This window comes from Lutjanus erythropterus, chromosome 7 (genome assembly GCF_056507025.1).
Source record: "Lutjanus erythropterus isolate fLutEry1 chromosome 7, fLutEry1.hap2, whole genome shotgun sequence".
NCBI lineage: Eukaryota > Metazoa > Chordata > Actinopteri > Lutjaniformes > Lutjanidae > Lutjanus > Lutjanus erythropterus.
The window spans coordinates 6,370,433-6,396,333 of NC_139323.1; the positions used below are offsets into that span (position 1 = coordinate 6,370,433).

Sequence of the window (25,901 nt, forward strand, 5' to 3'; positions counted from 1 at the left end):
CCACATGTGCAACTGGTCAAACACATTCTCAGTGGTTAATGGTTAACTATAAACTGATGAACCAGTTTATAGTTAACCGTTAACATCCCTAGGCCCAATCCTATTTGTGTGATTTGTTGTGAGCAGTTTCATGTAGGAACTATTTTCTTTCTAGCATCTGCCAGCCACATCACCATGCAGGAGGAAGAGTGCATCTACTCATGGAGGAGAGGTCAGAGCATTAATGCCGTCCTCTTCAGCTGAGCTGTAACCTCTCGTCCATGAGTAGATGCATACTGCCTTCAGTTTTTGGGTGTAGTTTGGTAAAGAGAAAATGAAAACTGATCACACCAAGGTCTGTAGATAATCTTGAGTAACTGGCTCATGATTTCTGGAAAGAGACATTGCTTCAAATGTAATTTTTTGGTGCTTTGAGCACCACAAGCTGAGTGCCATCTAGTTCCATTATACTGGAGAGAAGGCAGACATCTCTATATCCGATATCTCCAAAACTCACTCCAGAACTATCTGGATGGATAAATAGCTCTACATGCCAGAGGAAAAATATGTTTTTGTGATTTTGTGGTGAACTGTTCCTTTAAACTTTAGAAGTGCAATATGACAATGTATGCTTTAAAGGTCAGACAACACAACCATGGGGAGGTTTTGCACAGTTCACAAGTCCTCTCTGTTAACCTGTGTCAAACTGTTCATGGATTTTTAATCCTGCCACAGACCTGTTTAATACAGTAGCACACTAACAGGATTGGTGATGTTAACCCCCCCGGGGACATGGCGGTTGCCAGCTGTTCCATCCCCCTGGCGGCGGGTCAGTACACACAGGGCCACTGATGGGTGGAGCAGGGTGGGAGGGGATGCCTGGAAAGTGAGAGGATCTTCTTAGCTTAGTGCAGATTGCCGCAGCGAGAGGACGAGAGGGATGCTGAGCCCGAAGGTGCTTTAACAACAACACGGATCGGAGGATTGGATATTTGACACAGCGTCCCATCCAGCCCTGGAGCGTTTCTTCATTCCCACTCTTTCTGGCTTCTGTTTTCACCCTCACACCTGGGTCTGAGGCTTTGGCGTGGGCACATTTATGGGTTGCTGGTAGGACGCGGGACAGGCGACGCAGGACACGATGGCCGTGGCTTTGGACGCAGTGTGGGTGAGGGTGAAGAACGTGTGCAAACAGAATGGGCTCCTCATCATGTCGGTGATGGCTGTGGTCATCGGGTGTCTTTTGGGATTCTTTCTGAGGACACGGCGCCTCACAGAGCAGGTCAGTCTGTCTCCTCCCCTTGACCCAGAGTGACGTCATGCAGACACAAGAAGAGCTTTGGGAGAGATTCTTTCTCCTGTGCCTCAAACATATGCTTTATTCTTTTCACATTCATATTAGGCTGTGATTTAGGGTCACTGAGACATTACTGAATTTCGCAAAGATGTAAGTACTGCACTTAAAAAAATTAATTTATTCTTACTTGAGTCATTCCACTTAATGCTTATTTAAACTCACATTCCTTCAGGGTAACAAGTATTTATTTAAAAGCTATAACTATTACTTTTCAGATTAGGTTTTTTCATAGAGGCTGTGTAAGCTTGCTCAAATTTTAACCAACCTTTTTGGGAACCACTTGTGTTGTTGTGGCTCTTGTTGCAAGTCGCTCCACCAGAGAGATATTTGCCTAACTCAACTCCTCACATGGATTCATTTAAATAAAGGTTTGGAGGCTTGAAAAGGTCAAACTCTCCAATATTTATAATAAAATTATTATATGTAGAATAAGAAAAAAAAATCCTATACATTTGTTTTGCATTTGTTATTTGACGACTGCTCAGATTTATCTGGTGAGCCAGTGGAAGGGCCTGGGCCCTGGATTGGAAACCACTAGACCAGCTGATTGTATATAAAGTAGTTAAAACCAGCTCCAGCTTGAGTAACTACACCAGTGAAATCCTGCTTAAACACTGATGCATCTAATAATCTCATATCCGTCCCAGTGGTACTTCTACTTTAGATACTTTTGCCATTTTGCTGATGAAACTTATGTACTTTTAAATTCCGGACTTGTACTTGTAACGGAGTATTTGAACACATGTATTGGTGCTTTTACTTGAGTAAAGGACACCTTACTGGTGGTACTTCATCCACTGTAATTCTGAATATGATTCTTCACCTTCCAGGCAGCCATAGCTGTCAATTCACGTCATTACATTAAGAAAAAATCAAATTATAGACTTATAAGTTGCTCAGGCAATATATCAATTAACATCACATTGGTTATTATTTCAAAAGATAACTATATATTCTTGTTGCATTAGTTGACTTTTATACCACAGTGACATGAATTTAAAAAGACAATAGAACTGTCTGGAGGATGAGAAAAGATGCACTTAGGTGATGAGGGACAAAAAAAGAAAAAAAGTTGATATGGGGCTTCAGCAGTAGGAGTTAAGTAATATCTTCTGAGTTTTTTTGTACAAAATTCCCTTTATGCTACTGTGATCCCTCCACTGCAGCTCAGCCAGTAAGCACTGTCAGTGGAAACATTTTGCACTAAAAAGACTAACTTTGGGAGAAACCAGATTTAATTCTGTCACACTGAAGAAACATTATTCAAGACTGTTGCACTGAAGAGGTCCTATTCTATCCTGTCACACTGAGAATACCCTTTTCAGTCCTGCTGTACTGAAGATACCCTATTTAACCCTGTAACATTTAAGATACTCTAATCCATCCTGACCTACTGAAGACACCCTATTCCATTCTGTCACATTGAAGATACCCTATTTCATCCTGTTGTACTTAAGATACCCCATTCAACCCTGCCACCTTGAAGATACCCAATCCCATCCTATCACTTTGAAGATACCCTCTTCAGTAACCCAGTGGCAATGAAGATACCCACTCCATCTTGTTGACAATTCCAGTCCTGTCACATGGAAGATACCCCATTCACTGTTGTCACATGAAGGATTTGAATGGCTGAGACTGATGAAGCCTTGTACTGTATTAACTTCAGATAGTTCTTCAGAAGTCTTTTAAATAAATAAAATAGAGGAAGTGTAAAAAAAAAACATAGGCTTTGTTAAAATGTTTTTATAACATATAAAAACATCAAAATGACTCAGAGTTCAAAAACCTTAAATATAATTATTATTTCATAAATTCTGCAACCCACCTACTTCCTTCCGTGCAGATAACACACAGTGCCCACGAACTAAGACATGAACTCTCTCATGTTCCACATGCTCTGAAATTATTTTACAATTATTGTTTTACATTTGTTTGCTTATTTTTATGCCCTTAAAGCGATTGACAAAGTTTATGCTTCTGTTTTCGATGTTTTTTGTTGTTATGTTTGACACATTTCAGGATTCACTGCTTAAAAACAACGTTTCTGTGCCGCTGTGCCCTGCCCTGTCAAACTTTTATTATCCTTCAAACTGTCCACCTTCTATTCAGCAGGATAAAAGTGCTCTGACTTTGTTTTTTTGAAAACTTGTCAGGTGAAAAATTTCCAAAGGTCAAATATTGTCTGTCTTCGGGTCAGAGGCTAAATTCAGCAGGCACGACTCTGACATGTTAGCAAAAGCTTTCGAGTCTTTTCATTCCGCCTCTGACCTCAGAACTAAACAGGAATACACAAGCTGAATTAGGCTGCAATTACTGTTTCATGCAGTGACTTGCGGTGTGTGCGTAATCGGTGTTTTGATTTATTGTAAGGTGCAAAGAAACCATTAACACACAAACCCACACTGAAGGTAGTACATCACAGCTTCAGCGCGATTGCTCTTACAGCAGTGCAGCCACAAAGGAGCTTTACAGTACGGAGGGACTCCATAAACTAAATGCAGCCTTTTCTTTCCCATCACCCCTCTGACTAAAGCTCTGTCATATTCTCAAAGAGGCCTAAAAATAACCTTTGGCTCCTTTACTCTCACAATAGGGGATTACAATCCAATCAAACAAATGCTTTCTCTAATTGTACATCAAATAAGAGTGCCTGTCAGAGTGACGCATGAAGGTGCACAGAAGGCACAGACCTTTCAGACGGAGGCCCAGGCCCCCTCTGTGTTTCAGGGTCGAGAGGGAAAGGGTGGGCAATCTGTTTGTGTGTGTGCGGGCCCGCCTGGTATTAGTGAAGTGACATAAGATGATAAGTGACTTATTTCCGTGGAGAAATGACACTGTGCAGTAGCAGAATTTTAAAAGATTAAGCCCAAATTAAAAAAAGAACATTCATTAAGAACTATGGAACTTATGTAAAAGTGATCAACAGTTTCCGCACAAGAACGCTGTGCTGAGTAGAGATGCATGCATGAGTCTGTGACATAAGTCTGGATTATAGTATTAGGAGGGTCTGCAGCAGATTCACACCATCAGCTGCAAATTTCCCAGGCAGAAGGACAAAGAATGTGAAAGAGAGGATGAAATTCAACTGTCATTAGTGAGATGAAATACCAAAATATAATATAATGAACAGGATTGTTTACATTGTTTTGTCCACATAAAAGCACCCATTCCACAGTAATATGAAGTTTTTGTGTTTATTCCACCTCAAGATTTTAAGTTGACTGAATTTGAAAAGACAAGCTGAGGTAATGAGTAATCAGGGTGGGGAGGGTTAGTTTAACAATGTATACTTTATTTCTCAGTTAATTGATTAGTTGTTTGGTCCATGAAATGTTAGAAAATACTGAAAAATGTTGATCAAAGTTGATCAAACGTCCTCAAATGTCTTGTTTTGTCTACAGCTCAAAGATATTCAGTTTACTGTCAAGAGAGGAGTAAAGAAACCAGAAAATATTCACATTTAAGAAGGTTAAATCAGAGAATATAGACTTATCAGTCAAAATAGATGCAGAGTAATTTAATATCAAATAAGAATAGGTTAATCCAGTAGTTCCTAAACCCATGCCTCCCTTTCAGAAGCTGAAAAATATTTGTGACCCCCCCCCCCACCCCACAGTTTTTATCAATCATTAACAATAACTGGGGCTGGAACTGATAAAAAGGATTCAAAAGTTGGATTTTAATGAAACAAAGAACCAACAACTGACTGTTTGAAACAAAGTTGAATGAATATGATTTATGTAGCAAAAAGAAACACTTCATTTCTCTCCTGGTCTTCTGTTCATGTTCATGTTCATTATTAGGTTTATTAGTTTGTCCAGCTGTTCTTCCTTTGTTGTGTGCAATTTAGTGATTGATTTACTGATTGATTGAATGCTCCTTAAGCACTGCTAAACTTCATTAAATAGTATTGCTGTCAGATGTGTCTCAACCAAAACATGTCAAAGCTAAATGAGAATTCCGATTTTGTGTATTTTGATCAGAACTGACCAACCTTAAAAAGTAAAATGTCTGACTCAACCCAGATGCCAACTCTGTCAGGTTTTCCATCTGGTTTCATAGCCAAGACTTTGATCATTTAAACTATATTTTCCCAGCATAACTGAACAGTAAAAATAAAGCGTTGTCCCAATTCTTAAGAATGAGTATATTACTAGAAATTTTAAGTTTAATTGACTTGAATACATAAAACTTGCTTTTTTTGAGGTTTCATTTCGTAGCTTCCCAGAAGTGTTCCTTGTATTGTACAATCAAACTTTTGGAGAGGTATAAGGAATATACTTAAACATCAAAACAGTATCTTCTCTCCTACAATCATTTTTCCTTGCCTGACTTGACTGTTTCTGCAGGATGTTGCTGCATATGGGCTAAGCCCTCTAGGTTGAGTGAAGGGAGGGAATCAGTGCTGTAATCGACAGTATGTCACCACTTTTTGCTCAGGAATGATTGGGAGTTTCCATTTGGAAAACCTGGAAAAGGACATGGATGGAGTTGCCCTTTAACATCAGAGGTGTTGCTGCTTTTAGCTTTATTGTGTTTTACTGCTGTTGCCCAGTGAGACTGAACTGTTTCCAGTTCAGTCCACAGTGGAGGCCTGGCTGTTGGAGCAGCAAGGAGGCCCACAGGTCCACCTGAGAGAGACTGATGGCAGCGGGGGACAAAAACAGCTCAAATCTGTTGTCTTCATTAAAGACTGTTACTGCCTGCCAACACAGAAAGAGAACAGTGCACTGTGAGAGGGTAAAATGACTCTCACAATTGACTGCTGTTAATATTTTTTTCTGAAGTTAAGTCCCATGATGGTCCACCAGAAGGAGAAGCTGGGAAACGTTCACACCCCACCCCACACACATTTTTTAAAATCAGTCATTAACAATGATGCCGAACGGAATTAATAAAAAAATGAAGTTAGTTTAGTGCAAAGGTTCCCAAACCAGTGGAGAGTGTGGAGCCATTGCAGGGGGGCGTGGATGACCAGGGGACAAATACATGAATATTATATTCATAAATCTTAAATCTTACACACAAGACCTTGCAGCATTACTGCTTAAAGTCTGTCTAAAGAAAAAAGTGTTATCTGTGGAAAGGGCTTTTTGGATGGACCTGAACAGAGTCATGGTCCCCAACACTATATAAACCCCAGCAACTGACACACGAAGGACACCGGCCCCCAGCAATGAACGTACCTTCAGCGACTCTCTCAGTCCAAATCAGCCCAGCAGTTCACTTCAGCTCACTTCAGTTCCAACAACCCGACACAGAAGAAAGAAAAAATACCATCCTGTCACCGTCCTCTGGCTCTGGTGGTTCAAACATGTCTGGACATGTCCAGTAAAGCTGCTAGACAGAGCGTCCATGTTTTAGGTTGCTTTCAGGTCATAGTGGTGTTTGACACTGAGACAGTGGAGCAGACACGCCTCCAGTGTTTCAGTGCAGAGAAACCTGCTCACTTTTTCTCGATTTTGAGACCTCATTTTATATAATTGATTTTTTATTCATTCAAATTTAGCTGGGTGGTTATGATAAACTCAGAACGCACATTTATTGTCATTTTCCACAGAATCTAAAAGCTTTCCAACCACTTGAATAAAACACATTTGTTTATTTCTTTACCTTGGAAGCTACTCTTCCACAGGAAGTCCACAGAAATAGACAACAGACAAACAATTATATATATGCATCACCCTCACTACCCTTCATAACACAGTCTACCTATCACAATGCCCAATGAAACTAAAGAGTTAAACAGTCCTTTTGTCCAGGTCCAGAGCTTTGAGTCCACCCACTCCATCAAGCTGACTGATTCTCTGGCATCATGACATGAAAAGTGTCATTTCCAAGTCAAATTAGCATTCAGTGTAATAAGAGACCTAGATTGGCCAGTCAGCGCCACAGGTGGGCTGCTATTAAACAATTCTCAAGCTGTGTGCTGGAACCAACAGGGGGTAATAATAACAATGGTGAGTGCTATATACAAGATAGATCCTGCTATCAAGGCTGTTCCAAATCAATTCAGAGTGCCAATTACAACTGCACTTTGAAATTCAAACAACATATATCAGTAATATCCTTGTAACTGGGTTACTAAAAACTCCACCTCCCCATGGAAATCAGTAAAGAGTAATTGAGATACAACTTTGACATGTAGTCCCTAAAGTAGTTTAAGCTCCAGAAATAGTGGAGCCAATTACATCTCCCTCCCCTTTCATTTTTATCTTACTTCAGAAAAATATGTGCTGTATGGCAAGAGACAGATCATTTTCTGATTCTGATTATATTGTGCCATTATTACACATGATGTTTATTAGCTTAAAAGATAATTCCACAAGTCAGGAAAGTCACTGTTTGTCATGCAACTGTTGAAAAAATATTTAGATGTAATTAGAAAGATGGTCATGTACGTTTTTCTAACCACAAGCTGACGTTAGACGCTGAAGCAACAATGCCTCTGTGTTTTCGTACTTAAATGTCATCACAAGAGCAAAGTGTCTTGTTCGTTCTTTCACTTACCGACCAGTAAAAGGATCATGTATACTGAGTGAGAAATGTAATTCAACCAGAGGTGCACACATTCTTTACTCAAGTAGAAGTAAGTAAGATTCTGGTAAAAAGTAAAACTACTGATTCAAGTTCTTTACTCAAGAAAAGTGAAAAAGTACTATGAAATGTCTATTAGTTCTACTACATATTTTGTTGGCTTTAACAGTTTTTCATCCTGTTACATCCTCTGTTACTTCGTTTTTTGTATCTTTTGTTGTGTTACATCTTTCACATCTTTCATCTTGTTACGTCATTTTCGAATCATTACGTCTTTTACGTCGTTATGTCATTTTTTTTGTCCGATTACGTCTTTTTTTGTCTTGATGCATCTTTAATATAGTTTCTCATCTTGTTATGTCTTTTACGTTACGTGGTTTTCCTCTGCATTCATCTTGTTTTGTCTTTTTTGTCTCTGTAATTTTTTGTATTGTTACATCTTTTACTTGTCTTTCTTTGTCTTGTTTTATCTTTTTCATCTTGACGTGGCTTTTTCTTCTAATGTTGTTATTTGACTCATAAAATTATCTTTTAAATTGACAAACATCATTTGTGCATTTCGTGGCACACTTCAAATAAGATCCAAATATTATGTCTCTTGACAAATTGACTACTGTTAATTTTTTTTTTAAGTTAGGTCACAGGGGACAATGAAATTGGAGGGACTTCACCTCTCCATACCCTCCAACACCCATGTCTTTCACACTATGTGCCCACAGTTTGTTAACAGACTCTTTTCCATAAATCTGTGTTTACAGTCTCCAAACCAACACAACCGTGTCTCTGCAGCAGTTACTGACTAAAAAACACTTTGTCACTGCAGACTACTGCAATGTAGAACGCAAGAACAAACTTGTAGGTGAGAACCTAAAAATCACAATGTAAGTTGTTTTTCCACCAAAAAATGCACTTATTTTGTGCATTAGCAACCAGAATGGATGGCCTTTGTGTTGTGTGGTCTGTGTGCCAGATGAAATGAGACGGGTGAGCATTAGCAAACCAAAGCAACCTACACTACACCTGCTCTAAAAGCTGGAATAGTGTTGAAGAGGTTTGTTTGGTCTGATGTTTTAAATTAGATATTTTGGAGCTGCCAAAAATGGTCTGTCCTCTTTACCGTGGAATATTTTTATATGGGTTTCAATGGGAGAAACATAAGTGAATTTCGCTGTGTTCTTATACTATCAATGGTTCAGAGCGATGCTTTGCACTTTGTTCAAGCTGTCCTTGTAAAAAGAGGGAAAGCGAGTTGTGTGTATGTGTAAGACAGGCCTATTGAAGGCTCAAGGTCTGGTACCTTGAATCTAAATTCTCATTAGTCCTGAAGGATAAAATCTTATTGTCATTCTTGCAGCACATCCCCATACTGTACCTAAACAAGCAGTTTGTTCCCAAAACGACATACATTACCAGTGGAGAGTACCAACGGTGACAAGCTTAATGGACCTTGACTACGTTTCATAGGTCATAGGGTGACCGGGAGAGAACCGGTGAAATTTGAGACAGGAGAGTTGGGGGGCAAGTGACCTATACACCATTATGCACAGGTGACAGGTGTGTTAGAGTCATTTCAAATGTTGTTTCAGCAGATAAGATTGTCATTAAGCTGTACAAGCATATAAACGCATTTTTAGATATTTTTATTACAAATTCCTCCACAGTTGTGGCTACATTAATTATGATAACTGAATCAGTGACGTCACATCCATAACACTATTTTAAGTTCACTTTACTTACTTACTTTAAATAACTCTACATTTACATTTTGTCCTATGCAGGACTCGAACTCCGGTCTCCTGGGTGAAAATCCTGTGCTTTCTTGCTTGCTTGTTAGGGTTAGGAAAAGATCGAGATTTGGGTTTAAAAAAAACTATGTTACATATGTCATGCAATAGAAGCTTTGCAACGGGCACTGTGTCCATAGCGAAATTTTAAGTAACTCAACACAACTCCAGTCTCCTGGGTCCAAGTCCTGTGCTTGCTTGAGCCATCCATCCATCCAACCTCCTCCAAATGCTGACTTTCTCTCTCCTTATACTTGGAGAGGACACCCACAATAAATTAGACATATTAGACATATTAGTTGGAATAAGCTGCCTGCACTTTTGACCAATTTGCATGTTTTTCTGTCAATGGGTGGGCTGCTTTCTCAATGCCAGAGCACAAACATCAACCATATGTATGTTTTTCTGCCATGGGAGCTTGAACCTTGGTGCACTGATGTTTTACTGACTAACTCTGAAGCTCTGAGGTGTTTAAGGGTCAGCAGTATCCACTATTCGTTCCACTATTATCATAATCACTGTCAAATGTGCTCATGTTATTGTGATCCTTATGTGACCTTGGAAGTGGATTATTATTTTTTGTCTGAGCTTTTTAACCCAATTCCATGCTTTCCGTCATTGGATACAGTTTGCTCCCCATGGAGCACTAGAGCGGGGCTAGATGGGCCTGCAGTTCCAACAAAAACAACAGCTTCACCGTAGCCGCACCAAGAAATTACCAGACATTTGACACACTAAATCCTGTCTTACTTAGCTGCCATTAGCTGCATTCATTTTTTTAATTATTTTTTTTTTTACTAGTGATTCTAATTAAAGTTCCAGGATGCTGCTATTGTGCATGTTGAATCACTTTAAAGGCTCTGCTACACTAAATAGAACAGGACCTTAATTAGTAGCATTGGTAACACCTGTCTTTAACCTACTGTCATATCAATATGGCTGTCGTAAAGAAAGTTATTTTGTAAATGCAGTGATCTTTGCACTGGAATCACCTTGTTGAGTTCAAGATGTTCACTTCAGGTGAGATATATTTATTTAAAGGAGAAATCTGTAGTATATTTACTGTACTAAATCATAAAATGACTTGCTTCTCTGGCAACAACACTATAGCCACCCCGCTCTCTTTAGATCTTTGTATTGCAGCTCTTGAGTTGTGTTTTTGTTAGCCTGTTTCACGTTAATTAGCATTCAAATCAATGCCGAATGTTTGCCGAATGTCTGTTTTATGAGTTGTGAGAAATTATTACTAAACTTTAAAAAGGAGCAGATGGTTATAACGGTTAAATTGAGCAAAATGTTAATGGAGTCTGGCAGGCAGAAGGCAGGCAGTCACTGGATTCAAACTTGAGAGTGTGTATTTTTAGAGAAGCAGGCTTTTGTTTTTGTGGTAATGAGCTTAGCTTTGCATTGACAGACAGCCAACAGAGTTATAAACAGCTGATCAACTTACAGAGTAGGACTCGTTGCTTGTCATTGTCAAATAACAATATTGCACACGTCCTGCACTCCTGCAGCGTTTCTGCAGCCTGCATGAGCTTCATTGAATTAAGAGGAGGGGTTGGGAGCGAAGCAACTTGCTTCAACCACAGACTGTACATTTAATAGAACTCTAACCTATTTAATATACTGTCTATGGCTTTAACTCGCTATTTGGATTGCAGTACTTATTTTTAGGTGCACAATTGTTACATATTGCTCTTTTAAGTAAACCGTTTTTCAGTTTGCTTTTGCACAACAGCAGTGTGCAAGCATCAAATCAGAGCAGCAGATTGAGACCACCTGTAACAGGTTACTGATGCACTCACTCCTCATGGCTGTTAGCATCTGGCAGCCACAGGAAAGACCTCAGCATCCAGCACTGAAATTGTACGCTCTGCAAAAATGCCACAGCAAACAATACAGGAATATTCTGTTGGTAAAGATGCAACTTATGTAATCATTTCTGTGTGGGGTGTTCATCAGGACACCAGATGTGTAGTTTCTCTGTTATTCTGCACTGTAAGATAAAAAGGTGAGAAAACTGAAACTGAAAACTCAAGATACTCCTAGTTTTTAAAATAAACCACATAAAGTTTTGCAGACCTATCATCTTTTGTTGAGATAATTTACTTTTCTTATTCAAATAAACTTGAATATTTGAGTTCAATCTGTATTTTGAAAATTGTTCACACTGAGATATGAACCTGGCTTGTCATATGAGTGCCTGAAAATAGTTGCAACTGACAGTATTGAGTTCAGTGAGTTTACTCAGTTTTTAAAATACAAATTTTGGAGTGTTTCTTAAATTCAGAGATTCAAGTTTACAAAAAGGGGAAAAGTAAGTATCTCTACAAACCATTATTAGTTGGTAAAACTTTTTCAAAACTTAAGAGTTTGAGTTGGGCTCAAAACTCAAAAACGTATCGAAGTAAGTTGTCTTGAAACATTTTCAATTTTACAGTGTGTCTGACAGTTTTCTCAGTTTTCCAAAGTTGACTGTTGTGTATTTTTTGCAGTTTTGGGTACTTATCCCTGCAGTCCTGGTGGGATTCTCAATATTATTATTATATTCCAACTAACAAAAAACAGTATCTATTTGCACCTGGGTGAACATAGTCGCACATGCTATTTACACACCATGCTATTATAAAGAGTGACAAAGTCTCTGTAGAGAGGAGGTTGTGGTAGATGAATGACTCTTGCCTTGGAAACTGGGGGTAGAGTCCTGCGTGAAACTAGATATCAGTGTCAACTTTTTAAATTTGGTTGACAATGATTTTTAGTATTTTTAATTATTTTCCTCTTCTTCTTCTTCTTCTTCTTATTATTATTATTATTATTATTATTATTAACCGCTTGGTTAGGTTTAGAAAAGAAAACTGCTCGTACCACAGTGGTTTCTTACACCCCAGGTGCAAATAGCATTGGCTACTGACACCTGGGTACTAACAGCATGATGCATGTTATTGTTAGTTAGCAGTACTTTTAATTCAGGATAAGTTTGCATATAGAACTTGACAGTGACTTTTTAAAATGTATTTCAAAATATTTTTATTGAGTTTTCAGTAAAAGTTAGAAAAAAGTTAATATAATAAAAATTAAAAAGGCACAGAAAGATGGTAACAATGGAGCACTACTGTATACGTGCTGTACATAAATCTAATAACCTACTTAAGGAATTTGTACCAAAGTTGTTTGCACAGTGGTTTAGAAAGGGGTGCCAAATTTTTGAGTCTTTTCAAAGAGCCCTGAACTGTAGATCTGATTGTTTCTAGTTTGAGAAATGACATTTCCTCACAAATCCAGCATGACTGAGATAAAAGAGCAGGGAGATTTCCTGTTCAAAAGAATAACCCTGTGGGATAGTAATGCTGAGAATGAGATCTGATTGATGTCTGGATATCCTGTTGCTGGGGACAACTCCAAACGTTGCGATAACAGGATCTGGAATAACCTTTCTGTCACATATGGAGGAGAATGTGTGTGTCTGACCAGAATGTGTCCAGTTTTTGGTATGCTTGTGGTGGTGAGTAACAGGGTTGATGGCATCTGATACAATTTGGGTCAGAGCGGATGTATCTGGTCGAGCTTTCTGCCAGGTTTCCTCAGAGGACATTGACTTTTAAGTGCCACATATCTGCGTCTAACCCTGTTTATTCTATTTGCTGCATATTCTAAGATCCCACCGATCAAAATAGGGTTTACTCAGTTGTGGAGTTGAAGAGCCATTTTTTTGGTCAAATTGTTGGAAATAAATTGTAAATTGTAGAATGGAGGATGGCAATTTTATTGGTAGTTGTGGCAGCTGTTTTCTTGTTGGCAAAGAGACACTGAGATCAGAGGAAATATTGTCTAAGCACTGCTGCACTGAAGGCAGCTACAGCTGTGTGATTAGTCTCTGAGTGTAACCAGCAGAAACACATTGGAGATTGTCTCTGAAAGTTGTACTGACTCAAAAGTCAAACGTAACCGAGAAGCTGAAACATTCATCTCCCTGTGTGGTGCTGCATGTTAAGTATGAAGTCTGTTAGAGATTTATAGCACAGATTACATAAGCAGCAGCAGCAGCATCAGTATTAGTGACCTAAGCTAGTCTACCACTGTCTTACCATTGAGAATAAGTTTTAAAGCAGACTGAGTGATGTCTGAGAGAATTAATAACACATTCTTCCTCTTGAACATGTCACTTACTTGGTCTGGAATGACCAGTAGCTGACAGCAAAATTGTGGGCCTCTGTAATGTCAGACAGTGTGATGTGGTGAGGAGGAAAGATTAATATTTTTCCTGAAAATTAGACATTTTCCATCCTGGGAATAAAAACTCACTGTTCGGCAAAATGCACTTGTTTTTAAGGTTTAATTTCAGCTATACGTTAGTCACAAACACATCATTGCATATTTTAGGCAAATATTTAACAAGGAGAATTGCGGGTTCAAAACCTCACTGTGTTAGTCTATTAGCTGGTGGTATTAATAATAACAGCATTTCAATGCTTATCAACATTATAATGAGCATTATATAAACTGCGCATGCTGCACGCAGCTTGTCCTTTGCCACAGTTGCCAAGTTTCTTACCTGTGATCTGTCACTCTCTGACTGAACAGCCTTGTGGAAGTGATATTTTACAGTTCTTCATATTATAAGCAAAACAAAATTTGTTAAAACAAGTTATCTGGTGTTTTCAAAGTCATTCTGATGACCTGAGACAGGTTGTGTATTCTGTTCACGCTCAGAGGCTGTTGCAGACTCCAGCAGAAGGCTGGCACCGTGCGCAACAGCAACACCGAGACAGGTGACCTAATAAATTGAATGAGCACTCAAAATGAAGAAGCAAAATTCTTAAAAAGCTGTCACTTACTTGGTGTGAGATTTTTGGATGGATTCTTCAGGAAATTTTGGCCATCTTTCTGCAGTGAAAAGCACATTTTGCCGCAGCCACCTGTTGGAGGTAAATCCTATGCTGCCTTCTCTGCCAGTATTTCATCCAGACTTTTTTTTGTTGTTGTTGTTGTTGGTTTTTTTTTTGGTTTTTTTAAAATAAAGTTTTTGAGGCTTTGGGGTTTCACTTGGAATTCTGTCTTGTATTCTAAATGTCACAGCAAACCTCAGTCCGCTGCATTTTATCCTTCCTTAGAGCACACACTTTGCATCCTCCACACAGAGTGAAGAGTGTATTAGTCTAATTTAGTTGGTAGAGCCACAAGTTATACTAACTGCATGTGCTTGTTACCTAATTAATTAACATGCTCAGTGTAATTCATAAAACACACACTGTGCCTCACTGTGTAAATTAAATACGAAGAATAATATAACATGCTATTAGGGGTCCTTTTCATTGCTAATTAAATGTATAAGTACATGGCAATTTTGCAGCCACTTTTTCCTCCTTTGCCTCAGGATTAGGGGAGTTGTTGCATGCTTTCTTGAACTCTGGGGGGCATAAAACCCCAATGCTCCCTGTAGACGGCGCTTATGTCACTGAGTCAGTTCACTGACCTAATGACTTCTCTGTACAGGAATATGTATGCTGTTACAAATGTCACCCTTCCTCAGAAAAGTATTTTTCAGTTTTTATTTTCTACTATATTTAGAGTCAACCTGCGCAGCATTTACTTAAAGCACGGGTGTAGTTTGAAATGTAATGTGGACTACAAAAATTAAGAAACTTCATTCCATGCACATTTAATTTTATAACCCAGCTATGGAATATGGATGGCATATTGTGAAAATTACCAGAGAATCCAGATTCACAAGCAGTAAAGCAGATACAGATTCTGTCAAATCAAAATCAAATCAATCAAAACTAGAACTGCAAGCAGTTATGAACGGGGGCCAAGCCTCCCCGCGCGACCTCGTCCCAGCGGCCCTCGGAACCCGCTGATGCGGGCCCCGAGGGACGCGGGGCTCGGGGCGATCGCGGGGACGCGCGCCGTCGTCCGAGCTGCGGTATTCATGACCAATCGTTAGGTAACTTTGCGGTCGGCCTCAGGAGGGAACCCACATCATGCACAGCGAATTTAGGACGAATCTGAGCAACTTTTGGGAAACCTGATGTTTTTGGGTTTGTAGCGCTCCCTATCGGCCGATCTGCACCAAATTTGGCACAGAGTCTGTGGATGACCTCTGGGACGAGCGTCTTAAGTTTGAAGTCAAAAGACTTTAGTTTGACCAAAATATGACACAACATGCGTTTTTTGAGCTAGCCAAAAAATCGTTCGGTTATAATTAGCGCATTTTTTGACGTGCAACAATTCTTTTGATAACTTTTTGTCAGACACGTCTAGACATCGTATGTGCAAAGTTTGGCGCAGATGGCGCTTAAACTGTAGGAGGAGTTCGAAAAAGTAGGTTTCGGACATCTGGCGACTTAGCGACGGGAATTTTCGGCAAAAGTGGGCGTGGCCTACGTCAGAAAATCCAGCGCTTTTCAGGGAACACGGCAATATGAGATTTTTCAACGTCTCATTTAAAATGTGGAAGTTATATGCAAAAATGCGTTATAGCGCCACCTAGTTGGGTTTGTAGCGCCCCCTATTGGCCGATCCGCACCAAATTTGGCACAGAGTCTGCGGATGACCTCTGGAACAAGCGTGTTAAGTTTGAAGTCAAAAGACTGTAGTTTGACCGAAATATGACACAAAATGCGTTTTTTGAGCTAGCCAAAAAATCGTTCGGTTATAATTAGCGAATTTTTTGTCGTTCAACAATTCCTTTGATAACTTTAGATCAGACACATCTAGACATCGTATGTGCAAAGTTTGGCTCAGATGGCGCTTAAACTGTAGGAGGAGTTCGAAAAAGTAGGTTTCGGACATGTGGCGACTTAGCGATGGGAATTTTCGGCGAAAGTGGGCGGGGCCTACGTCAGAAAATCCAGCGCTATTCAGGGAATACGGCAATATAAGAATTTTCAAGGTGTCATTTAAAATGTGGAAGTTATAGGCAAAAATGCGTTATAGCGCCCCCTAGTGGAGCACAAACGCGATTTTCGGTAGGCGGGATCTGAGTCCTATTCCACATGTACCCATAAAATTTCAAAACCCTAAGTATTATACTTTGGCAGAAATTAATTTTTTTTGTTTATCTTGTAATAAGCCCCGCCCACATTGACCTGTCATGACCCCCTTGAAGATATGGCCTCAGGACCAGCCCTACGTCGTACGGACCAAATTTCGTAGAAATCGGTGCAGCCGTTCTAGAGATATAAACTTCCCATATCTCTAGCGCCCCCTAGGAGCCAACATTCGCCAAATTCAGCTCATAGGCTCCCAGTCTCATGCCAACCAAGGATCTCTGATTTGGTGTCGATAGCATTTACTTTAACCGAGATATGCAACATTTTCCATTTTTACGGCTAGCTACGGAAATTTGTTCGTTAATAATTCGCGGAATTTTCAACCCCAAAAAAATCTTTTGATAACTTTTTGTCATGAGGTGCAGAAGAGTGTCCGGGCCAATTTTCGTGCAGATCGAACAAAATCCCTAGGAGGAGTTCGAAAAAGCAGTTTTGCCAGTTTTCGCGATTTTGCGAAAAAATTATTTAGGCGGAAGTGGGCGTGGCCAATTACAAAGTGACTCAGCTCCATTCAAGGAATTTGGGGATATAAGGTTTTTGAATGTGCGACATACGGTGTGGGAGTTATAGGCCAAAACGCGTTGTCCTTGATTATAGCGCCCCCTACAGGCGGACATGTGCAGTTTTTAGCGTCTGAGGTCCCTGCAGGGGTGTGGGCCAGCCCTCAAATTTTCATCGTCCAAACTTGCACGGTTTAGGCTGCAGCATGAGTTTTATCAACGGAAGAATAAAAATAGAAAATAAGATGATGAATAATAATAAAAATCTGAACAAAAACAATAGGGTTCCCAGCACCGCTGGTACTGGGAAACGCGTATGCTTGCATCCGCGTTCCCCAGTCCCCGCGGGCTTGGCCCCCTAACAAGTAACAAGACATGAACTCTGTCTTTCTTTTTCTCTCTGTGTGTCACTCATAGGCTGCGCACACACAAACAATTCATGTTCCACATCTTAACAGTGAATTTTAACAAAATAGTAGATTACTTGTGTGGGTGTGTACTTTTTTTATTTTGGCCTAGTGCTTTCCTGCACTGTGTAGAAAAAGAATGGTGTCCACAGTTCAGGGATTTCATCTGTTAAGACCCGCTTTGAACACAGATAGGGGAAGGGTTTCTGTTATTGATAAGTTACTTTGGCTCCTGCTTTGTCACTTGAATCTAATCACATTGGTCCATGTCGACCAGTGCATCACTACAGACCACATAATTAGATAAGAATCAAATATATATTTGTGTGTGTGTGTGTGTGTGTGTGTGTGTGTGTAGATCCAGACTGAGGGAACGAGAAAGTCAGCATTTGGAGGGGCTGATGGATGGTTGAATCAAGCACAGGAATTTCACCCAGGAGAAAGGGTTTTGAGTATCTGAAAGTTTATTTTTTTAAACAATATAAGGGTGTCTGGTATGTTTCTTTTTTGCTAAATAAGTTCAAATACCTTGTTAAAATGGCTTAAATGTAGCTCTACACCTTGCTTTCATTTAGTATTCAAGAATTCATGAGTATGCAAACAGTCTCCGCCCTCTCCCCACACCCCACACCCTGCAACGCCCATCCCCCCACCCTAGTAGCTGCAAGTACCCTCTCCTCTGTTTTGCTAGCTAATCACAGGAACTATCTACATTTGGCTTCTCCTGTGGGCTGGGCATGGCTACTAATGACATGTATAGTGTCATCCCCTCAATTAACGTGATTGGTTCCTCAGGTTTATGACATCATATTCCCAGCCTGACTGATCTCTTTTTTTTGAGACTGCCCATGCTCACTGCTTTTTCAAAGCAAGAAATGCTCAGAGGTGGTGTTTACTGCATATTTCGGTCCTGATGTGTCTTTTAACACATGAAAAACACTATAAAGTTAAAAACAGATTGTTTTAAATTGTGTCCCCTCTGTCTGTTTAGTGACATATGTAACATCATTTTAAAAACCATGATCTTTTTCCTAAACCTAACCAAGTGGTTTAATTGCCTAAACCTAACCAAAGTGCAACTGTTTTGCAATGTAAACCACTTGTGTTGTGTTACTTTAGTTATGTTATGTGACTTGCATAATGTAGGTAAGGACCATTGCTGTTGTTTACTTTCCACTGGTAATATATTTTGGAAGTAATTGACAATCAGCATATTCTGCTGTTTAGGTATGAGGATGTGTCTATATATGACACTCAGCAGCAATGAGCGATTGCCGCATATGCAGAACAAATTTGTAATATCGCTAACAGCTAGCAGGCAAGTATGCCTACTGTAGCCGGTCACTAATAAAAACAGACATGTAACATCATGTACACATCAAGTTACTTACAAATCAAGAAGAAAAGTCACCTCTGAGTCAAGTTAGAGCCCTTTTAGCAGAGGTTACAAACTGGTAGCGTGACTCATATATAAAATCATTAACTATGTTACAGTGGCCAATGTGACCAGAGTGACAGAAAGAGCCTAAACACAAAGTAGCAGTGGCACAAACACAAAAGAGTGCCTCAGTTACTCAAACTATCAACCTTTTTCACAGCAGCCATTTAGACCTGAAATAACAGCTGTTACTAATCATACTAATTAAGGTTCCTTTCCACTCAGGTCTAACAGTCAGAGTGCTGCTATTGTGCGTGTTGATTCACTGGAAAGGCTCTACTTAAACTGAACAAGACCTCAATTAGTATGATTGCTAACACCTGTGTTTAACCTACTATATTTCTTATCAGTGTGTCTGATATCTATGTAAAGTTTGTTAACATCAGTTAACATTATCACAGTAGGCTAATGGTCATACCGGGCCAACTGAGGCTGTCGCACCAGAGTCTATTGAATTGAGACAGGTGAGTTTTGTTGCTTATAATTCTAATTTTTAAGTTGTGCAAGAAAGAATGAGCCTGTCCTTTGACAAGTTATAGTCTGATTTTTTTAAATTACAGAGTATCCTGTCGCCACTCTGTAACTCCTGACTTGTACAGTGTAGTGTAGATGCACAGTATATCTGTTTTACAAGCTGCCTGTCTGTTCCTCTCAACTTCTTCTCAACACTATACTAAATTTATCTTTGACAACAAACTTAGTGATTTTTCATCCTTTATTTAGGTATTTCATATTACTTTTCACAGATAGCTTCGTGCATACTGTTAATAGTATTTACCATTGGTTTTGTGTATAACAGTAGAGATTTTGAGCAAATGAGTGTCTTAGATAAACATTAGCTAGGTAGCTAGCATAGTCGCCATGATTCAAGCTTGACAGAAACAAAATAAGACTCACCAAAAAGTCCTGGCTTGTTTTTCTACTGCTCCAACAATCACCAACTTTGGTTTGGTTGAAATAAACCTGTTATTCACTGCTTTACATTTGAAAATATCAGGAGGGGAGTGAGAAGGAGGTTCAGTATCAGTGAAGCAGTAGGGAGAGACAGTGTGTAGAGCCAGAATATATTCACATCTACCTCAGTGAATTAAGGATTTATTTGCTGGAGCAGTGGAAAGAATAGCCAAGATGTTTTTGGTGAGCTTTGTTTTGTTTCTGAGTCTGAAAGAGGATGACAATGCTAGCTAGCTAGCTAGCTAACATTGCTAACAGTTATCTAAGACACTGAGGTGATTATAAAAATGCTCAAAATACTATAAATCACTATATACAAAAGACCAGTAAATAATTTTAACAACAGGCTATGTACCAATTACATTGCAAGGGGGCTGGATTCTCAAGATCACACAAGAATCCATCTCGCCAGGCTTCAAGACATCCGTTTGTGTCCTCACCAAAAGTGGAGCAGCAAATCAGAGTCCAAGGAGGGACTACTGGCAGCCACTGGCGTGGCTTCAGGTGTGACAGCAGAAGAAGAAGAACGGTCCATGTAAGCAGCTCGTCTCAAACACACATTGGCGGTTCCTCAAGAGGTTAGCGTAGATACTGTGATAGCATCAGTTATATAAGAACTGGAGAATATTTCTTTATTGAAAGAAGAGCAAAGAACAACACGGAAGACTTTTCTCCATGGAAAAGATGTTTTCACTTCTCTCCCGACTGGTTTTGGCAGTTTGGTTGAGTCTGTGTTAGACGTGTTAGACAGAAAATTCATCAAATCACCTGCCAAGTGTTTTTTTTTTTTTTGAAAGTGCCTACCCTTTTTCAAACCGCTTCTAAGAACGACTTCCCAGATGGTTCTGTGTAACAAATCATCGGGCGTGTCAGGTTAATGTACCAAGCTAATTGCGGCAAGTGAAGTAACTAGCCTAAGGGCGTGCATCTTGTAAAACTGCTATACTTACGTCACATTACATTGTGCAAGCAGAGAATAGCTGAAAAGAAAAGAAAAAAAAGAATTTCCCTTTAAAATGTTTGTATTTATGAAAACAGATATTTAATATTTAGAGGAAAACACTTGGCTGGTAAAACCTGTCAAACTGCAGCTGCACTGTTGACTGGTCCTTTGAAATCAGCTGCACTTGACCCATGTACCACAAACAACACACACACGCACACACACACACACTGGAAAATACATACGCATGAGTGCAAGATGAGCAGAGCAGAGACAAACCTTCTCTGCTGGCTGTATGTTAGTGCTGATCCTGCTCTTATACGGCAAACTAAGCTCTCTCCGCTTAATGCCCAACAGAAAAGCTCTTTAGCTGTCATTATGCACCCGCCTCGTCCTGCAGCCCCTCAATCCACCGTACGTCCTCCCATCTCCCCTGACATCCCTAACCTCACTTCACTCCCATCAGCTCTATACAATACACAACTTGTATATGTTTATTAATCAGCAGATAAAGATACTGTGGTTGTGTGCTAACAGCCACAGCGGTTGCCTCTTGCTCATCCTGTCTCTGAAGCAGTTCATGACAACAGTTTCCTACTGACAGCAAAGTCTTCCTTAATCCAAGGTTCTATAATAATAAGATGAAGATATAATGCTATACTATAATATTAAGTCTTGGTATCAGTTGCAGGCTTCCAGAGTGTCGCATTTACCTGTACACATAAAAATATGCCAGATTATGACATTTAGATACAAGGAATGGAGTTGGAAACAGAAACAGAACTTGGACTTGCTTTAAGCTTTTTGGTCTTGATTTGGGACTTCATTGCCAAGACCTTTTTGTGACACTTGCAAAAGACTTGCAAGTCTTCATCCCCAGGTCTGCGAAGGCAATGTAGCAATCCACGAGAGAAACCTGATATCTTTCATGCTCTTATCTGAGCATACATTGCTTAAAATGTGCTTACTTGGGTGGGGAATGCCTGTTAAGTGTTGTCCTCATATCATCCTACCAATTTTTATAGGATTTAAGTTTGGACTTTGGTGGGGACATGCTGACACTGACTCTTTTTAAAGCCAGTGCAGAGTCGGTTGAGCTCTTTGCTTTGGGTCACTGACCTGTTAAAACATCAGTTTGCACTTAGATGCACAGCTGATCTGTGATACTTTGCACTGCAGTGGTTGCTTGTTCAGATTTGGTCTATATTTGGCTCCATTTTTTGTTAGCAACAAGTCTGCTGGTGGCTCTGATCAGAGTCCTGCAAACTTTTAGCAAACATTCCCCAGCCCCATACTTCCCAACCTTCCCAATTTTCCCAGGCGTTGCCCTCTCCCTGTTTCCCAATGGGACCACAATTTTCCTTATTTCTCTGACAGATTTTCACACCTTATTTTCATTTTCAAAACCTGTTTCTGACACTGCACAGTGTGTATAAGCCCTGTACTCTACAGTTTCTACCTGGTCAACAATACAGCTGCTCCAAACCAGACTTCCTAAGAATAATTTCTGTTTCTTAAGGTATGCTCAAAAGGAATGGGGAATGCTATTTTGTAAAAGTCAATATCCTCAGAATCAAAAGCACTCAACATAAAAAAGGTGTTGCTATGTAGTTATTATTTTGTTATTTTCATTCTTTAAAAGTCATCAGAATGTGGAAAACAAAGACTCTGAACTCAGATTTCTTAGTATCGAAATCCTCCCTATTTTCAAGGTCTCAAGATTGACAAGTATGACCTGCCCACAACCACAAAGCTGAGAACAAGGATTGATCCGATACCTGCAATTATCTCTAAATCAAATCCACACCTGCCCTGAATCTAAGCCCGGCGGCCTGATCCGTGATTTAACACACATAAACAATCACTTGTTACTCGTCTCTCAGTTGTGTTCTCATTTGGCGCAGCGCCTGTGCTCCTGCAGCTGTCGATGTGTTTTCACAGTGATGACAAGCCAAGCTTGCGGCAATCAAAAGTTAATACTTTTGAAACTTTTTACAAGCAGCAATGCTACTGGCAGTGGTATTCATACAGTCCCTGAGCGCACTAAAATCCTCCAAAACATCCAATGTATTGTATTCAATTTGGTATTCTCTGCTGGCTATTTTTACCTTTATTTTAACTTTTATAATAATAATAATACAGATCATCATAACTTTACTTATTTCATATTTTATATAGGACCTTTAGAAACAGACTTTACAAAGTGTTTTGACAGACGAAGCAAAAGAGCCCAGGATTCCCAGGAGGCAATATAACAACAGAAAGCCAACAGACTGAAGCCAAACAGAAGCAAGACAAAAAAAAAATACAATTGAAGTTAATAGGACAGCAATGCAGAGAATTAAAGCAGTTAAAGAAGCAGCATTAAAAAGCTCTGAAAACTGTCTGGCAAACATAAAGATAAAAACCAGACAGTGGATGGGTATACTGTGATTACAAGGTGGTTGGGGGAAAAAAATACATTAAATAAAATTGGTGTATGGTCTGACACACAGATATTCTTAGCCTCAAGGTTGTCAGGACTGAGACTGTGATGAATAACTACATGGACTTTCTGAGTGTGTGGGTTCTTGTACAGCCTGTGTGAGGTTAAAAGATTTCAGTGTCCATAAAATCAGTGGCAAAAGACTGAGAAGGTCAGCGTGTATGTATGTTAAAATCACCTAAAATAAGATTTTTGTCAAACTTTGCTATAATACCAGGTAGTAACTTGGCATTAGAGTTGGGCGATATGTTAAAATTTTCCAAACGATCATCGTCAGCCCATCCACCGCTGATTGCAAAATCTTCATCCCCCCTCCCACCTCCTCCCGTCCTCTCCAGTCTCGGCTGGGAGATGTGCGCAAGCGGTGAATTCACTATGTTATGCACACTGTGTATGTTCACTCTGTTCAATAGACAAAATAAAAATGAAATAAAAGTGTCTAGAAATTACATGTTCTCATACATTTTCCAGTTTCTCTCTTTTACCGAACTAAGACGACCTTAATTGGCTCATTAACTCCTCAGAAAACGCACTTAATTCAAACTGTCTGTCCACTCTTCCAACAATCACCAACTCTGGTCTGGTCAAAAACAATCCTTAATTAACTGCGTGAAAAGAGTGTAAAGAGTCTGACTCTGTAAGCTGTGTTCCTCTCACTCCTCACCCTGCTCAGCTCACTCATGGTCGTACTGCGCCGCTGGATGAGAGCGCAGTGCAGAGCAGTGGCTGTCACTCTGCAGGCTGACAAATGTCACCCTAAAAACTGACCAAAAAAAGGCAATCTGTGATGGATTCAGCCCATCGTCAATAGACGATATATTCATCCAACTACCCAACCCTACTTGGCATCATTGTGTTGTTTGTGTTAAATTATTGTTCTCATCTGCTGCCAGCCCACAATAAGTTTTTACCCGTAACACAACATTTTTCCGGGTCACACGTCACCTGATCCGGTGCAGGAATCTAGCTGCAAGTAAGTCGTTTCCCATCAGCCCTCTCCCAGCCTTCACCCATGGCATGATCACTTCCTTTCATTGTCACATATTCAGCTTTGTAGATGAGTATAAATGTGTAGTCTACACTCAGAGTTCACACTTGTTTGATTAAATTCTGTTAGATAGTGAGAGAAAACCTTTCTTTAAAGTCCCACATGTAGTTCCTCAGCTCTGTTCACTGATGATCCAATCAGAGACTCGCAGCTCTCCATAATTGAGTTTGGAGATGGTTGCATGTTTTTTCTCTCTTAATGATGAGGCCTTTTGTGTTCCTCTGTGCCCTTCACCACATACATATACACCCCCACAGATCTGTAAATTCCTTGGATTCTTGTCTCACTTCTGCTCTCAACCACAAGCTCTTCTGCTAAGATGATTTGTTAGTGTGCTTAAACACTTGGAAGCAGCGGAAAGAAGCTGTAAACACAACACAAACATCAAGCAGATATAAATTAAACTTTAATGTTTATGCTCCACTATGTTCACCAGCTAGTTGCTAACTTTGTCTTTCTGTTGTTTGTTTTGCAATTGTAGTGTACAGTGGGGTTTTAGAGCATTTTTGCTGCATGCTATGGCCAGTCAGGCCATAGTTTGAGAAAAAAGCAATGTCACAGTTGTATTGGTTCTCCTGTCCTTGACTGCTCAATAACGGCTGCTTTCTGTATGTAGTTTGAGCAACTACATGTGTAAGCTATGCCATCTGTGAATGTAGGTTATGATATGGAGTCATCACATTGCTATAAGTGGCTATGTTATATCACTATTGAACTATTGAACTTTACTACCATCTACTTGATTTTAAGATCTATGGCAATTTTTCCACCAAGGCCAAACGCCAAATCTCATAATGGTAACAAAACTGAAAAATAAACATGTCTCCGCTCCAAAGTTTTACAAGTTCTGTTTTGGCCCACGCTACAGTCTTCCATCAAGTTTCTTGAAAATCGGGCCGGTAGTTTTTCCAGAAACTCGCTGACATACAGCTACTCATATGGTCCATGGTTAATGCTAGAAGAGGTCACTCAGTAAAGTGCAGATCCCTGCTAGGCAACAGATGGCGAAGCACCTACTGCAATGCCACCACCACTGCCTCATGCAACCGGCAGAGATTTATACATTAACATGACCTCCACGTATGTTGAAACAAGATTTCAGACTAAAGCAGTTGTTGATCACTTGTGGCCCCTAGTTGTCAGTGGTCATAACAGAGCAGTCATAGTGAAGACTATAAAGAATTTAATATAGAACTTAATACTATATTGACATGTAACTTTGAAGGAATTTTAAAAAAGATGGTGAATAATTTTCAACGAGAAACACGCTATCTTCACTTAGAGACTATAATTACAGAGGAGTACAGAGGACTGATAGAGAGCTGAACCTCATTATATCATAGTGCAGTTGACCTTTGACCTTTTGGATATGAAATGTCATCACCATATCATTTTATCCTAGATAAATGTG

At 39.7% G+C, this 25,901-nt stretch overlaps 1 protein-coding gene across 1 annotated transcript in view; it reads left to right on the forward strand.

Moving 5' to 3' along the window:
* The first annotated feature begins 1,120 nt into the window (after positions 1-1,120).
* slc1a7b (solute carrier family 1 member 7b) overlaps positions 1,121-25,901 on the forward strand; it is a 79,945-nt gene continuing 55,164 nt past the window's right edge. The window contains exon 1 of the mRNA XM_084723130.1: positions 1,121-1,261. Within this exon, the coding sequence (XP_084579256.1) occupies positions 1,121-1,261 (141 nt within the window). The remainder of the gene's footprint in view (positions 1,262-25,901) is intronic.